Source organism: Hippichthys cyanospilos, chromosome 19 (assembly GCF_059441005.1).
Source record: "Hippichthys cyanospilos isolate Australia breed blue-spotted pipefish chromosome 19, RoL_Hcya_1.0, whole genome shotgun sequence".
NCBI classification, from domain to species: domain Eukaryota; kingdom Metazoa; phylum Chordata; class Actinopteri; order Syngnathiformes; family Syngnathidae; genus Hippichthys; species Hippichthys cyanospilos.
The window spans coordinates 6,187,634-6,205,244 of NC_142387.1; the positions used below are offsets into that span (position 1 = coordinate 6,187,634).

Sequence of the window (17,611 nt, forward strand, 5' to 3'; positions counted from 1 at the left end):
AATATTCAAATTGCTGGTTTCAGACCATTCGGTGTGAGGCCACCGTTAAAGTGTGACCACTGCTGTACTTTCCAAATGATGACATAATGGAAAAGCTTCCACACAAGAGCTGTGCCCAATGAATCAGCCACGCCCGCATGATGTCAAGTCTGTTGTCTCTAGGGCAACTACTATTTGGTGCAAAACCTATGAGACAGAAAGTCAATGGTGCAAAGTGCTTCAGCAGCCAGCACACATTTTGGTACTTGTGATTATTTTATGACCTACTATATGTATTACCTTTGTTTACACTACTGTCACCATAGCAGACTGTGTTTTCACTCCAAACTGTAGACGCTATTTGACAAAATGACTGACACATATTTAATTCCAAGAGAGCGTGTTGTAAATATTGCATTTATTTATAAAATGCATATATTAGGACGTTGAATTATCACTGTGCAAATATTTAGTCTGGACAAACAATATCAGGTGCTGTATGAAGCACTTTATAATGTATGACAACAAATGTCAAATTACAACATACAATATGATTGCTTTAGCCATTCAAAATGTGGTTAAAAAAATAAACATTTAAAACACTAACATCAAATTCAAGCACACAAAATTAAAAAAGAAAAAAAAAAAGTCCAAATCCTCCTTCACCAATGGAGTTATTGCTGAGCAGCAGAAGAAACGTATAGTCCTTGATGACCCTGATGCATTCAAGGAACAGTTGGATAAAAGCCCAATACCGTGTAGTGGCTCTAACTCATGGAATAGTTACAGTACATGTTCAACAACCACTTATGATGCGTCATGACACACACAAAAATTAAAACAAACAAACAAAAATGAACAAGGACATACAATGGTGCCCCATTTAGAGTTAGATTTAGTATGTTTATAATTCTAACACACAGAATATGAACAAATATAACAGTTTTCCACTCTGAAGAATCGGACGGAGAACCACAAAACTCAATGAATAAAATTAATGTATTACATCAAAAATCAAACCCGAGGATTAGAACAAATCCACAGATACAAACCCCGCGCTGAAGCCATGCACTGTCCAAAATGAGTGCTAAGCGTCTATTATTTTTCAGTTGCAGAGCAGAATTGTGCATACATACTGTACATAACTTTACAATGTACCCCCATCATATTGCGCTTCAATGTCCATTCCCGCTATATTGCAGATTTGTAGTGACTTTTTTTTAACAGTGGAATCATTTAACATGTCCACTTTTAGAGTGGGGAGCTTTTAGTGTCGTACCACATTGCCTATTTGACAACAAGATACAAAAAAATACATTTTTTTTTTTTTAATATATAATTCCTCTATATCACCTTTCGTGAGTGGGTCTAGAACCTACCCTCCGCAAAAACTGTTTCACTGTAAATATAAGCCAATACCACGCTTCCCCCCTAAATGTCGTCTTGCACTTGTATACAACCGGCCAATGAATATGTACGATTTCAAGTCACTTTCGATGACAGTCAGCCTACATTCGTATCTTTCTTCTGAACATTTCTCTTCCCCGTTTCTTCTTTCTTATTTTTCTTATTTTCTTATTTTTTCTTATTTTACAGTATCAGGTCCTGGTTTATAGAGATTCAAAGGCCTAAATAAACCGATCTGACTTGGGCCAAATGTGACCGATGAATACCCCCTCTGGTGTTGGTCTGACCCTTGGCACTGCAACAGTGTTGATGAATTAGGTACCTTCTGCTCAGGCGTGAGAAGAAATACATAGCCCCCGCCCCTACACTATTCCTCATTGTTAGAAAAGGTCAACTGAAAAGCTAATAACGGGGGCAGAATATAAAGATGTAAAAAATGCATTCCACCAACTTTTTTTTTTTCACACAGAAAGAATTTGTCTTCTCGCGCTTGTTTCCAGACAAACATTGCATATCCAAATGCGGAGAGTGATGTTGTGCAAAGTCATCGAAATTGTCAAGGATTTCTTTGCTTTTCATCCGGGTTCTTCACTTCCTGTTCTTACCCTGTGCTCAGATTCACTAGCTAACAGCCAATCAGATCAAACGTCATGATGGTCTGATGCCAACATGCTGAATCTGATGAAAACATCCTCCAATGCTTTGCTCATGACTCCGACGTAACGAGACTCTTTTCTTAACCAATCTGGCGGCCCGACTTTTTCAAATTAGTATTTAAAGTGTGACTTTGTTCACAATTCAGTCTCCTTTTCTTCACCGTCACTTTTTTCTAAATAATATTCATCATCTGTTGTTGTGTCCGAGCTGCTGTCTGAAGACTCTTCAAATGTGCTCAGGCTGGAGACATAACCTCGAGATGGTAAATGCCCTCTCGACTGACTGTCCACGGGTTCTCCAGTCGGGCTGGGAAAATTAGGCGAAGAAAGGCTCGGAGGTTTGGACATCCGTCTAGGCTGCGGTGACATAGGAGGTGTTGGGGGAGGAGTTGGGGGGCTTACTGTATCCCACTCAAAGTGAGAAGTGTTCATGTTGGGACTCCAAAGACGTGGCGACATTGACGCTGCGGTGTCTGCAGGCGGACAAACAGGGACACCTGAGCTCCACTCGGCCAGACGTCGCGTCAGTGATCGAGGAAGAGATCTTGATCTTACTTTTCCGGCATCACTGGGGAAGTAGGACTGCATCTGACTAATTGGTCTGTGATTGCAGTTCTTCTCTAACCACTGATTAAAATCCTCATCGGCTTTTCCGTGAGTTGGGACCGACTCCGAGAGGTCATCCACGCTCATGAATCTGGGGCCGGTGGAGATTCGTCCGGACCCTGACCGCCGACTTGAGAGTACAGAGCTCACAGAAACGGACCTTCCTGGCTCAATGCCATACTTCAAATCAGCATAGCATGATGCCTCGTTCTGTATTGGACCAGTATTTGGCGGACCCGTGGATGCCCGGCTTCTCCGTGGACTGACCAGGCTGATTCCCTCCCCCGGCTCACATGGGGATGAGGTCTCCCTTCTGCGCTGTATCTTTGGGCTGTAGAAGACATTGTCGTCTGCCACATCCGGTGAAGAAAATGGCGAGTGGGTTGAAAGAGAGGAGAAGGGTGAGAATGGACTCTTGGAACTGGATGTAGATTTTCTGAACTTAGCACATTGACCACTGGTGTGTTGAGGGCTTCTACTGGGACTGTGATCTACGCACAGAAGGAACGGATTTGTTTCTCTATGATTAGCATCATTTTGGTCAGGAATTTTTCGGGGACAGTACATTTGTTTGTCTTGGTCTGTGGGAGTGGACTGGTCTGGCCAAACGAAGAACTCGTTTTCTGTCAAAGAGTTTTGTACAGATAAGGTTGGTATAAGGGAGTATCTGTTCTGTGCCTGCTTTTCATCATGTTTTGTCCTTTTCCCGCCCTTCGGCTCAGCCGTTTGTTCTTCACGTTCTGCCGTTTTGTTGCTTTCAACTGTGGCATCACTGGTATAGCTGTTATCGCTGAGTCCACTCACCGATGGTGTTTCAGAGGCTTGCCTACATTTCTTTGGAGAACACTCATCATCTGGACGTTTAGTGCTGAATGTTTGCCTCAGCTTGTTGATAACCTGGTCCATTTTATTTGAAGTTTTGTTGGTCTTCTCGTTTTCCGAGTTTGGCGTGCTGACACTTTTCTTCATAACAAAACGACGCCTCTTTGGGCTTTGTTCATTGTTGCTCTCTGTTGCGAAGAGTTTGAATTTACCCATCACACTTTCCTTCATTCTTTTGTTGCTGGCTTCGTCACCAACGGATCGACTCTCTGTTGAGCTGCTGCCACTTGAGCTTTGATTTGAATGACTCAGAGTTCCGTGTGATTGTTCATTTGGCTTTGCCTCCACAGAGGGGAGCGTCTTTGTAAAAAGTTGCGATGATTCAGCCTTTGAGTCCTTTGGAGCTGAAGCAAATATGTCCATTTTTGAAATTTGTCGAGGTTGTGGGATGACTTCCACTCTGCTTTCAATAAGCAATATGCGACCGGTTTGTTGATTACGGCATACACTTTTGTAGCTGTTATTGTTGATTTCATCTGTCTGTGAAACACCGTAAAGTAACTTTTCATGCGTTAATGTTTTGTTCTGGTGAGGAAGGGATGAGGGTTTTGGTGAATTCATTATTGATGGTTTTGCGCTTTGAGAGGTTGCATCTGCAGCTGGATGAGTATGTAATGGATGATTTGAGGTATAATTTGAGTTGGAGTTAAAAGTTTGGAACAGCGATGACCTAGGAGTTGTCTTCTTATTTTCGCTACGGTTGGAGATGAGAGTTGAGTAGGGTGGGGGGCTGTAACGGATCTTGTATCCATTTGAAAAGTCGGGAGTGGATGAGAGTGCAGTTGTGTGATAGAGAAATTCATCGGCCTGCAATGACCGTGACCTCTGAAGTCTACATGGGGTTTGTTCCCTTTTCTCTTGGTCATGGCTGATTGCATCACTGAGTTTTTGTCCAGATCCTCCTCCCTCACCTAAGTTTTGTTCTGCAAGGTCAGATGACAAAGATCGATACTTCTCTCCTTTCCCCACCTGCAAATTAGACGTTTTATGTGACGTAGTGCAAAGAGGGGTGTTTTTTGTGTTCTGACTGTTTAATCTGAGAAAAGAGAAAATGGATGGGGCTCTGGTGAGTCTCTGAGACCTTGAACGAGAAAGTGGGCTCGTTAGGACAGATGGATCTGGACTCTTAGTGGGTTCAGAATTCTCTGAGTCCTCCCACATGACATGTTTCACTTTCTTTCCATGTCCTGGAGATGATTTTTTATTCTCTTTTTCTGATTGGTTAGTTAATATTCCTCCCACTTTTCGGTTTGTACTGATTGTGGGGGTAGGTGGTGTTTGGAGTTGTGATGTTATGCTAGGATTACTAGTAGCAGTAACCTGGATGGGGATGGTTGTTGTGGGTAGAGAAGCGGGCTTAGATACTAGACCATCATTTGTTTTGGAAGAGTCATTGAACATCGGAACACGATGGTATACATCTTTTGGTTGGAGAGGCTTTTGGTTCACAATATAACTTTTTATAAAGGCAAGATGCGCTGTAGTTGTTGCTGTACCGGGGTCTTTTGATGCTTGGGATGCAGAGCCAATCAAGGATACAATATTATCTGCTTTGGACTGAAATGAAGGACCGGCATTTTGACGCTGTGAAGAACTAGAGATATTTTTCGAAGGAACAACTTGACTCTTGAGAATGTTGCTGCCATCAAGCTGTAAAAATGGTTTCATTGTCTTGTTTTGGTGTGAGTTATTTGTAATGAGTGAACTCTGGTCTTTTCTATATTTGTCCTCAGAGGAAGCAGGGGTGTTTGGAATTAACAAAGAGGGTGCCATTTCACTCACGTGTGCTTTAAATGGTCCATTACTCACGACATGCTTGATAGAATCTCCCGGTTGGCTCTGACTAGGGTGGCCATCAGGTAAACTTTGAGACTTTTGCTGTTGTAGTTTTTTAAGACTGGACTCATGCAATTGTTTTGCAAGCCTTACCTTGTCAAATGAATCATCGGAGTGCTTCTCTTTGACTCTACCAATTCCTCCTTTCTGGGCCTTTATCACAGGATTGATGTTACCCTTGCAAACTGGCTCCATCGTAGCTTTATTGCTGCTACTTATGGGGATTTGACTGCTAAGACTTTTGTTATTTGGTAGACTTAGAGCTGGTGCGTCACAATTATTGTTACACAGAGGAATTAAGGGTGTGCTTGGCATGTTTTTAATGTTGGGTGTGTCCGTGAGAACCTTCTGGGTATTTTGCTGCCACCTGGAAGAGGATGACCCAGGTGTGTTTCTGGAAGATCCGACAATTTCTGTGAGCACCCCGGAGTCAGATTGGATACGTTTATGCGATGATACAGCACAGTCGGAAAATAGATTTAAGCCTCTGTCTGGACCTATCCAGTTCTGTTTATTTTCAGATGGTCGTTGACTGGGAAACGCTTGTCTGGAGCACGAAAGACTTGGCTGTGCTCTATTCAATAATTGAGGTGGTTTGGGTGTGTCAGTTGTTACTTTGTTTATTGTTGAAGAAGAAAACAAGCTTGCCTTCGATGTGACTCCTTTACTAGGATTTGTCAGTGATGGAGAACTAACTGGTCGCGTCTCAGGTGCTCTTGGATAAACAGACAAAGAAGAGGGAAGCGACGTAAACATTTCCCTGTCAAGTGTTTTATGAGAGGGTTGGGAAACCTGTGTAGAGAAACGTTTTCCATCGTGGTCACTCTTCAAAGGCAATGGCGTGACCTCAGATGGAGTAGTGTTATTTGAGTTCATGGTTTGATTGTTTATTCTTCTTAGTGACAGAAGAAGACTGCTCGTTGTTGGTTTTGAACTCAAAGATGAGCGTCGCACTAGATGACCATCTTGTGGAGTCCTCTTTTGCCCGTATAGATCCCAGGTCGTACTTGCTTGTGCTTTCTTGATTCCTGTCTCTTTAGCGCTTCCATCCAGTGAAACTGTACGAGCAAATTTACTCTTCAATTCATAGTCCAGGTTATGAGGACCGCTTTTAGAGGACCATCCTGTTGTGTTCTGCCTAGTACTCAGAAACGGGGCTCTCAACTGGGCTTGCGGTATGTTAAATGCTTTCTCCGCACCACTTTGAGATCCCTGAGAGTAATCCTGTGGACGATTTGCGTCGACATTCGCCACACCTGGAAGATGTGCCAAAGTTTCCAAGCTGCCTGTTGCCTCGAACCTTTTGGACCGTCGAAGTCGGCCACTCCAAGAGGGGGCTAGAACAGTCACCATAGCGGAAGACAACATGACTTTACTGGGTTCGGATAAATCCTTAATATCAGTGTGTTTATCAATCTTGGCACCGTCCTTTAGCGTTTGCTTTATTTCAGCTGATCCATAGACAGTTGTTCTTGGTTGCAATCCACATGGAAATATATCTCTCGACTTAGGATCATTGCAAACAACGTTGAGGATGTCTTTATCCTCAGCCAGAAATGGTATCTTCTGTGGTAATGGAGACTCGCTTATTACTTCTCTGGAAGTGTCTGGTAGTGATGTCGGCTTAGTCACCTGTCAAAACAATAATTACTAGGGTTAGGGTTAGTAGGGGTACTAAGGTAATGGTAACTAAAGGTCACACAGACAATAGTGAGCTGAGATACAATTAGGACATTTTGTTTTTGGTTGGTCATGACTTCTGCTTTTAAACCATCAAGCTAGTTTGAAGCAATGTACTGCTTTCCAGAAAACCGACTCAGATGAAGATCAGAACATACCATACCTGAGGTTTTACTGTATTTCTTTGAGCTAAACATAAGTCTACAGTGTCTGTTCACAAGGTGAACCAGGTTAAAATATTCATGCCTAGACAAACAGGTTATTTAGAAGTTCATACACACCCTGCCCATTCTTACTGTATCTTAGATGATTTAAAAAGGATACGATGCCAGAAAGTGTGTTGATATGATCATAAATTAAAATCTTTTGTTCTGACCATGTATTTCATTTTTTTTTCCACAGTAAAAGACCTAAGTAGAAAGATTAAAATAGTGCCGTTTCTACATTTATTCTATTATATTTTACAAAAACATTACAAATCACATTTTATTATCATGTCTGATCCATACCTGAGATCTGCTGCCCACAGTCTTACAGCGCAGTGGCTCATCTGAACTGGAGAAGAAAGCAAAAATTTAAATATAATAAATTAGTTGCAGCCATGTATAATTAGCCATCATTAATTAAATGTGCAATTGAACCCAATTGCCAGTGCAATTTGAGTAATCAGAGACAACTTGACTTTTCACAGCACTTGAGCACAAAAATGCTAGTTTCAGACGGATTAGATTTAACGTCAAACATTTAGGCCCGCAATGCTGAGCAACACGACGGCCAGCATTCCTTTCCTCTTTTCTCCTTCCTTCACTAAACAGTTTTCACACACTTAAGTCACACCTGCATCCATTTATGCAAGCATTTCGAAGGAATGCGTGTCTGTGACATGATTGCAAAGATATCACAGTTCTACAGACTCTTTCACACACAGTTACAGATGTCTACAGTACACGAGGAAGGTTGCGTTTTCAGGGATATGCAAGAACTGCAGGTGAATAGAATTCAGCTAAAGGGTGTGTCACTCCTTCATATGATGCTAACAGAAATGGAAATTCAAAATCTGACTGCAGATGATGACACATATGCACATGTCCAGGAGACAATAACAGGGACTTTCTCATTTCAGGGCGGGACACCTTCTCATTAAAGTTCAGGGGTTAGTGATTCATAGTTTTACAAGGTTGCAATTCATTAGGGGTGGCGCAACACTTTAAAATGATTTCTGTGTGAAATAAATAAATGAATAATGTTTGATGTTAAAGTGGAAAATTGGTGATTTACCACAGTAGTAATGTTGTGAAAGTGAAACCCATGGCTTCTCGAAAGGCAGAGAAATATTTAAATATTTTCTAAAATAATTGATGATTTTTGCTTAAAGCTCCTGAAAAATCCCACTTCTCATCTCAATGAATAAGAATATTATGCAATAATCAAAATCATAAAATAAGGTCCACTTATATCATATTAGTTGCACATCACAAACTACTGGGGGCAGAACTAAGCTTCAAAGTGAAACGTTTTTAGAATTGTTCCTCTAAGAAGACAATTAGACAAAAAAATCCTATTTTATAGGAAGACAATCACATTAACTCTTTCAGTGCCATGGACAATAATTCTCATCTTTTAAAATAGCAATAACGATAATAAATTAAAAAAATTCCCATCAAATACGTTTTTTCATGGAGGGTAGCTGCCACCCTTGACTAGTGCTCATCTAATATTAAGCCAATTGAGCACTGTAGTGATAACTGTGACCATTGGATGCCAGTGTTTCCACACTTACAACAGAGATATTACCTATATGCAATTCAGAGTAAGGAATGGAAATCAATCTTTCTTAGGATTCCACCCATATTAACAAAGAGATGGCACACAATATTCTGTAGGCCTTGAAAGATGAATGAAAATGCTGAATATAATTTTATACACTCAAAGAGTTAAAGGTTCAAGAGCACTATTACAAGTCTTTGTAATCAAATGTAATGATTTATCTAATAATTTGATGTAAATTCCAAGATTTTACTCAAGTAAATATGTTAATATGGAAATAGTTTTTTGAAAAATGTGAATAATTATGGAAAATTCAGACCAAGGGTCACCAACGTGGCGCCTGCAGGCAACCTCTTCCTCTAATAGCTTACAAGCGATAGAACAGTGCGATTTTCCATTTTTTTTCAAACAATTATACATTTGTTACAATTACATTACATATTACACTTGATTTACATATCTACTCCAGCTGTTCCGTAATGATTGCGAAAAATAATCAACATGTTCGGCGTCTTCACTTAAACTGTAAGCCCTTTTTATGATCAATACCAAAGAAGTAGCTTTCATTTTCAAAAAGTTTGGTGACTGACAGCAATTTAGATACTCTTTGTAGATTCCATCAACTTTCCTGAATTACTTTTATTTCGTCAGGATTATTCTGGTGACGTTTGTTAAGGCAAAAAAAAATAAAATAAAAGCTCTTTAATGTCTTTGCGTTTCTCCTAAAGAACGTGCCTGCCTGAGGATATTTTTTTACGTCTACATTTCGCATCCTTGGCATTCTTCAAATACTAGTCTATACAAATTAACATTTTTCAGATGCTGCCGTTCTGAAAATATGCCAAGACTTTCCGTGCTGACCTATATACACAGGAGTCTTGCTTCCTCTTGAGGCTGATCTCAGCTTTATCCAGGTCCAGGTTGTTGGCGAGGGTTAAAACAATACAGGTGGTGTATCTGGTCCCACAATCCACATCCAATTCTTGTGTCGGTCCGTCTGCTCGAAGTGCTACTGCTGTAATACATGCAGAAAACCCAATGGTACACGCTTAGTGTGTTTATAGTGTATATCCTTGTTGCGTGCCGACAGCATTAAAGGTTAATGTTAAATGTCAGATGTGCGTGTTTCACCTTTGGCCGTTCTTTCATGTGTAACAGCACGGCGGCAAGGACGCTGCGGATGTGATGCTTCACACCCGTCCCAATTTCTGGAAAGTTAAAAAAATAAGACATTTAGTATATACCCCCCATTTAATGCTGAGAGGTTATGTTTTTTTTGTATTGATTTTAAATTTGGTTTGAACCGTAAAACCATTTTTTTTGACTTAACCTTTTCACTCCCGTTGGGGCAATGTGTCCCACAGCTTTTCAAGAAAAAGGCAGTGGGTATAGGAATCGTAGCAATAAGATGAAATTGCAACCCAACGCTTAATTACACATCGATCTACGGATTCTAATGGCATTTATCAACTTTTCCATACACAACAAGCCACTGCTGGGCTGACTGTCAACAAGGCAGGTTGCGATGTACAATTTCTCGTCAACCATCCCCCCGGTTTACAACGTCCCTGCCCTGTTTTTTTCACCTTACGATGTCAACAGTGGTGTTTTTTTGTCCCCTGTTGGGGGCGGGGGGAATTAGTAACAAAACAAAAATCTTGTTTCCTCAAAAAAATCTTTTTGAAGTTGAACACAACTTGCATAAGTTGGTATTTTAAGTCAGAAACTCGAAGTCACAATTAACATTTTAAAATAAAATGATGTGACAGGCCAGATTTGGCCCCCGGGCCTTGAGTTTGACAAGTGTGATTTCAAAGATGCGAGTGCAGCAAATCAAACCAAATTGTTCTTCTTTGTCAGTCTTTTTTTAATTTTTTTTTAACCGTCTATTTTTGACCCAACATTTTTTACATTGTAAACTTTACATAACTAAATAAAATATTGAAAGTATATGTACATAAGCAAACCTAAACCAAAATTAAGCAGTTACCCCTGTCCCCTAATTATATCATATTTAATGCTGAGAGGTAGGGTTGAACATTTTGAAAAATAATTTGATCTGTTATACTGGGTTGAACCGTAAATCCGTTATTTGCCTTTTAAAAAAAGACGAGCAAGTGAATCGAACCGAATTGTTCCTCTTTGGAATATACTGTATATATATATATATAATACGTATCAAATTGTTTATTTTTTTTATTGAAGAGATATATTTTTAAAGGAAATGACTAATATTTGCTGATATATATCAAATCGAATCATAATCCCACTTTCTTGTCAATAGTCTGTACAGTAGTCTGTTTTTTTTGTCCCCTTGTTTGATTATTTGTTTATTGGTGTTTGTTTGCTGCCCCAGTTATTGCCAGTCTAGTCAACTTTTTTTTTAGTATTTGTTTAGTTACTTTAAACTCATTTTTTTAAAGTATCATGTTTGTCCTTTTGTAAATGAAATTACTCCCCTTGCTTACACACTAACACCAACTCCGTCAACCCTCAGCTTCAATTTAATCTTTTGTGAAAACATATGTAAATATGTAGACTTTTAAAGTGGGATTAAATCAGTGTTTCTCAATTATATTTTGCAACCCCCCCTCCCAAGAGAAAAAATGTTACGCCCCTCCACTTGCCACACTGTCCATAAACAAGCTTGTTATCTATAAAAAAGTTTATAAGTATACCTAAAACTTTATCCTTTTTAACATTGACAAAAGGAAACAGCAATATAAACCAACTTTCAACAATTATGAACTATTTTTTACAGTATTTACACAGGTTAAAGATTTGTCTAAGCAGAAAAAAAACCCCAAGTGCATCAAAGTGCCAGGAAAAAGAAGAAAAAAGCCAATGCCCCACTATTTGAGAAGGACTAGGTTAAATTGAAGCAAATATTTTGTCGGTCCCCTTTTAACCCATAATTCCGTGGGTTCTTTGTTGTTGTTTTTAATTTACTTTTGTAATTATGTTTTATGTTAAAAAAAAAAAAAAAAAAAAAAGATCCCACTTTTTTTACAGTGGTAAAACCCTAAATGCAAGATGTTAAAAAAATATTGCAGTTTTCCCTCAGCCCCAAATCCCGATTTGAATTTAAATATGGAGATTTATTTTGAGTGTGCATGTCCTAAAGTTAAGATTTGCACCACATCAGCTGTTTCGTGAGGAGGCCAAATTAGGTGAGCCAACAGCTAACCGGCAGAGCTACAGTAGATCCACAGCAGCCCATTAATCGGACCACAGACATTTCCCATACAAAGGTTGTTTTCTTTTAACGATAAGCAGTCTTATGTCAAGAAGAACAAACAATTGTGCTGGATTTCTTCCATCTTTGGCTTTTGTTTACCGTGTCGAGTTCCCGTTCATTGTTGAACTCGTTGGCAGGTTTCAACCCGAAACAAGGTCACATTATTTCAACTGCCTTTCCTTGTTTGTTGAGGAAATAAAAAAAACTCCCTGAGAATATCAATCAAAGCATTATGATTTTATACTGTTGGGATCTTAAACTTTGGCATGTGTGTAAATGCGCAGGGCTGTGTCTTCCATCCAATAAATGACACGCAACCTTCTAGTAAATCTGTCGTTAGATCAGCTTTCTCATGTACCGTAATCAGTTTGACTGATAAGCAGCGGTTATATAATCCAACTGTACACGCATACGCTTTCTTTTACACGCAGATAAAACACCCACTTGCATAGCTGCAAACGCGCGCATATGCTGATTCCACACTCACTAGTCTAAGTGAGCATGACAACACAACAAAGATGAGGCATTTATACAAATATGAACCTGCGACAGTTACACGGAATGATTGTAGGGGAGATAGAAAACGACGAGTCATCCATTTTTTTGCGGGAGGATATCAAATGATTTGCACATCATAAATTCCTAATACAAAAGCTAACCGCCTCAGGTCACATGGGTATTACAGGTGCTCTTTAGCCTCGGCATGATTGTATAATACAAGTAATGTCTGGTGCATAAAAGAAGGCTTGCATGATGTGACAGGTGAGAAACTTACAAAGAAGGGAGGAACATCTTCAGCTCAACACACCTTTCATGCAGATGTCTTTGGTACTGACATTCCCGCAGGCCATGACAAGAAATCAAAACACATCATGCATATTGTACCTGAACTCGCAAGACTTTTTGGCTATCATTGCGGCAAGGGATGAGGACATTAAACCATTTTGTCAAATACTTTGATCTTTACTATAAAGGCATTTCATGTCTAAGAAAAAGCATTGGAAAAAAAAAAACATTTGGGAGCTGAAATTTCACCCAGATGGTGACAACGTGTCGAAGTTCAAATCAAATCAAATTTTATTTGTACAGCCTTGAATCACCGAAGTCTCAAAGGCTTCAAAGGTGAAAAGAGGTCACAGAGATTCCTTTTGCAAAAAAGAAGTCGTACAGAGACATCTTTTCATTATAGGTGCACAACAGCATCCCCTGCTCAAAGCTCCCAGAAGGGGAAGGAAAAACTCAAAAACCCCGATTTGGGGAAAATCAGAAACCTTCAGAAGGGACCACAGGTGGGAGGAGCCCCCTTCCATGCTCAACAGGTTGAAGTGGATGCTGCACGTACCAAATACAATATTAGGCAGGAAACGTCCAGTGCAATGATGTCTTGACAGGAGGCGAAGCCATTGGGCAGGAACCTCCCCACAGTCCAGCCAGGTGGACCGCATGTGGTCGATCTCATTAGTTCAACATGGCACGACCACGTAGTTATATAGCAAAGTGTCATCCTTTGGCTAATATACTACGAGAATTATGTGGAATTATCCAGAAATGATCAAAATACTGCACAAGGGTTTAGAGCTACTGTCGAGACACCCACCTCAAATTTCACCAGTAAATCCTTACCATCAATGTCAGTTTCAAGTATGCAGTCGGTCTGATTTGTCTGTTCTGAACTTATTTGTGTATGTTATAATTTTACTTCCTTTTTTTTCTACATCTGTTCCAGTTTTCATACTCTGTGCAACGGTTTTGCAAATCCTTCTAGGATTTTTAGCAAGTCAGCATGTTATTCTTCGAATATTTTCCACACTGTAACACATCACTTTCCCTGAGGGTTCCATAAACTACTCTGATGCTGTCATTAATAACTGCAAATAAGGTTGCCAAGCACAGACTTGAAACAGACAAACCATCCAACTTAAGGACACCGATTTTTTTAAAATTAATATTCTTTATCTTTTCATATCCGCAAGCATGGCGCTGCAAATATAAGGTAAACATTTTTAAATGCAAACTCATTTGAATGTATCCATAAGTAGTCAAATGTATTTGCAAATGTTTACATTTAAATATGTACAAACATATTTTCAAATACATTCAAACACACTTGCAAACGTGTTCAAACGTACTTGAAAAAACTTTCAAACATCCTTGCAAATATGTTACAACATACAGTACTTGAAAATTCCCATAATGCTCGTATGCTCGTCAACTCCCTGTGGCATTATGGGAACACATGCTATGTTTTTAGCATTTAACCAACAAGCATTTTCAGATGTATTTGCAAATATTTTCAAGCGTGATTGCATATACATTTGAACGTAGTTGCAAATATGTTCGAATGTACTTGTAAGCCAAATGCTAATATTGTAGTATTTTTTTCATCATGCGTTGGGTGTGCTCAACAACACTCCATAGCATTATGAGAACAAATATTGTTATTAGCATTTAGCATTTTTCCTCATGCATTACGTTCAGCAACACACTGTGCCTTTATGGGAAGAAATGCTATGTTTTTAGCATTTAGCCTACAAGTAGGTTTGTGTATGTCCAAACATTTTTGAAAATGCTTTCAGACATACTTGTAAATACATTTGAAAGTACTTGCAAATACATTTAAATAGGTTTGCCAGTCAAACAAAGTTTACTCCACATTGGCAGCTCACCTAAGATTCCCTTTTGTTAAAAAAAAAGTAAACATTTTATGGGTTTGAATTAGTAATACATCATTTAGATTACATTAGAACCCATCGACAAAATAATGATTGAATGCTGTGAGAAATATTCTGCCTTTACAAAGCAATTCATGCTATGTTTGACTTGACATTGTCAGAGAGGTATGTGCATTATTGCGGTTGTTATTGAGAGCCATATTGTACTGCAGTGAAGTTTCACTTAGTTATGATAGAGTAAAAATACTTGACATGGGGATCAGTATGGAGCCATTCTGTAGTGTAAGGTTTTTTTTCTGTTGTTGTTTTTTTTTGTTTGTAGATTATTTTAAGTGGTCAAAACGTCACAGCTAGTCTGTGTATTGGATTTAGAGTCAAGTGTGAACTTCGGGTCTAATTTCACTTTCAGTCCACACATACTGTTAAAATCTCTTTTTTTTTCACAAGAAAACCATTGTCGTGTCTTTCCAGGCAGTGACTTCCTGTACTACCAGTGGCTTTGGCATGCACTTTTGGTGAGAGACTTTTTTTTTATGCAAGAGAGGGGACAACATTACAGCCATACAACCGGAGTAATGTTGCACATTTCAGCTACATTAACAGTCAATTGGGAACACCTTGAAATCTTGTGTTTTTCTTTTTCTTCGTTTAATTAAGAAATATCCCGAATTCTAGATCAATCCTTAAGTCGTCAACATTATGAAGAAATATGAATGGAATTATTGGGGTAAAAATTGTTAACAAAAAAAATAAATATTTTTTTTAATTTACAGATAACAGCTTTGCAAATCTTGGTATTTTCTCAGTCAGCTTTATGTCGTGGATGATGCTTTATAACTCGGAATGACTTTCAGGTGATGACAAGAGAGCATTTTCCAGAGTAAATGCCATAGCTTGATTTTTTTCTTCTTCTTTAACTTCCTCAACTAAAGTTTGAAATTTGAAGGCATTTCCAAACCTTTGCTGGTACTGCACTTCGACTGTGTCAAGTGTTGTCTCCAAAATAAACATAAAGTCAAATTATTATGATACTTTTGTTATTGTGATATGAGTTATTGTCATTATGAGCAGGAAAAATAAACCAATACGATTATTGAGCTCTAGAATGGCAGTTTTAAACAAACTTCTTCTGGAAACACAGCATAGATGGAACAAGTGTATATTACATATTAATCCGTCCCAGCAATCAATTGGCAAATATTTAGCCGTCGCCAAACAAATTAAATGTTCCCAGCTACATGCACATGATCGCCACCTACGAATTATGTCACGGTTTGTTTTTATGACTTTCAGGCAGATGACAAATTGTTTTCTTTGACAGGCTCGTTAGTCTGAAACATTGCGTGTGAGGTATGCCGACTCCGCTTTTAAGGGCCACACTTCTAGTGGGTGTGTGGCCTTTTCAGGCAACTAACACTTACATAACCACAAGGATCCCGTCTGAACTAAGTGTGGGTGTGTACTTAACACGGACAAACACGTAATTGAGATGTTCTAACTGCAAATGATTTAGACCCTAAGTGTCTCTTCATCTTGCAGTGATTTGCAGCAACAAAGGGAGGACGGGGCAGAACCAGACTTGTTTTCTTGAAACCAACACCTTCCCTCCGTCTCACTCTAAGCAAACACTAAAGCTTTCAACCAGTAAATGGCTCTTAGTGCAAAGAAATACAAGTTGTGCAGGCTGTGACTTTGTGTATCCATGGTGATAGCTCTGTTGTAGATCTGAATGTGCATCAAGTGTTACCCACGCGTCAACAAATTCATCTTAGAATTCTATCACAGTCATAGAGTACATAAAACACTGCGTTTAATATTGGCTTAGAAAGATTATATGTACGAATCTGCCAAAATATCCAATTTTAAGAAAGGGCTGCCGTTTGTTTATACAGTATATTAAAAAACACGCACACAGACCAATGATGCAATTTATTAAATTTGTTTAAGGGCGATTTCTTTGCTAAAAGGAATTTATCGAATGTCGATGTTTGCTCGTATCTTTTTTGTTGAACGACAAAAATATTTTCCCACTGAAGTAACTCGTGTCAGAAAAATTCAACGCCTATCGCTGTGAGCTGGTCAGCAACACTAAAAACAAAGCCATAAACACAAGAAAAACCCAATAATCTTAATGCCGAACGACTTGAAATGGCGTTATGGACAGCGAAAGGGACGTTTTGGCAAACTACAGCGGATGCAGGAGCATCATGAACACATCGAACATTTAAACACGCAGTTTGTAAACGAAGTTCGGCGGAGGTAACAGCTCGGCATTCCAGCCCATCTACAAGAACGCGATTGAGGAAAAAACACCAGCAAAATCCACCCCGAACACGATAAGCGGAACATAACCCCCCAAAACCAAATATAAGTACAAAACCAAATAGATTTCGACCCACCTTGCAGTCGAACTCCGTGCTAAGTGTGCTTCACCGTGTTGAGGCGTCACTCTCTCTACTCGAACTGTCAGCTCCGAGTGGACTGCGTCACTTGTTGACATTCTATTTGAACCGGTTCGTAGCTGCAGGTTGACTAGACACGCGCATCTTAAACACGACGTGAGGAATTTCCATTCGTAGCGTGATCTGCACAAGAGTAAAGCGCCCGTCGACGGAAAGCACGCAAAGAGGTCAAAGGGCAACCTGCTGGTCAAGCGCAACCATGGAACTTTCCCCCGACAATAAAACACATCACTGCTGGCAACACTCCACTTGAGTAAAAAAAAAAAGGCACAGATTCTTGTGTAAAAACGAATCTGGTAAATGTAGCAATATGGATCCAACACTTGAAAACAAGAAATCACAACTTTTACTGTCTCAATGATGCACAATAATGATAATACTTTACTAATACTTTGATACGTCTAAGTATATATATATATATATATA

General features: G+C 39.3%; 1 protein-coding gene across 1 annotated transcript; it reads right to left on the minus strand.

The window, feature by feature from the left end:
- Positions 1-375: 375 nt before the first annotated feature.
- Positions 376-17,223, minus strand: LOC148407739 (uncharacterized). Its single transcript, XM_088402384.1, has 5 exons — positions 17,123-17,223; positions 9,945-10,021; positions 9,675-9,828; positions 7,556-7,601; positions 376-6,998 (listed from the first exon to the last, which is right to left on the minus strand). The coding sequence occupies exons 1-5, from the start codon at positions 17,221-17,223 to the stop codon at positions 2,178-2,180; spliced, it is 5,199 nt and encodes a 1,732-aa protein (XP_088258510.1). The 3' UTR covers positions 376-2,177.
- Between the last annotated feature and the right edge of the window lie 388 nt (positions 17,224-17,611).

What these genes read in the sequence shown, in the direction of transcription:
- LOC148407739 (XM_088402384.1), bottom strand. Translation starts at nt 17,223, where the DNA reads ATGTCAACAAGTGACGCAGTCCACTCGGAGCTGACAGTTCGAGTAGAG. An exon ending in GCACGGAGTTCGACTGCAAG is followed by an intron (nt 10,022 to 17,122) that starts GTGGGTCGAAAT and finishes TTAACTTTCCAG; the next exon opens with AAATTGGGACGGGTGTGAAG. An exon ending in ACATGAAAGAACGGCCAAAG is followed by an intron (nt 9,829 to 9,944) that starts GTGAAACACGCA and finishes CATGTATTACAG; the next exon opens with CAGTAGCACTTCGAGCAGAC.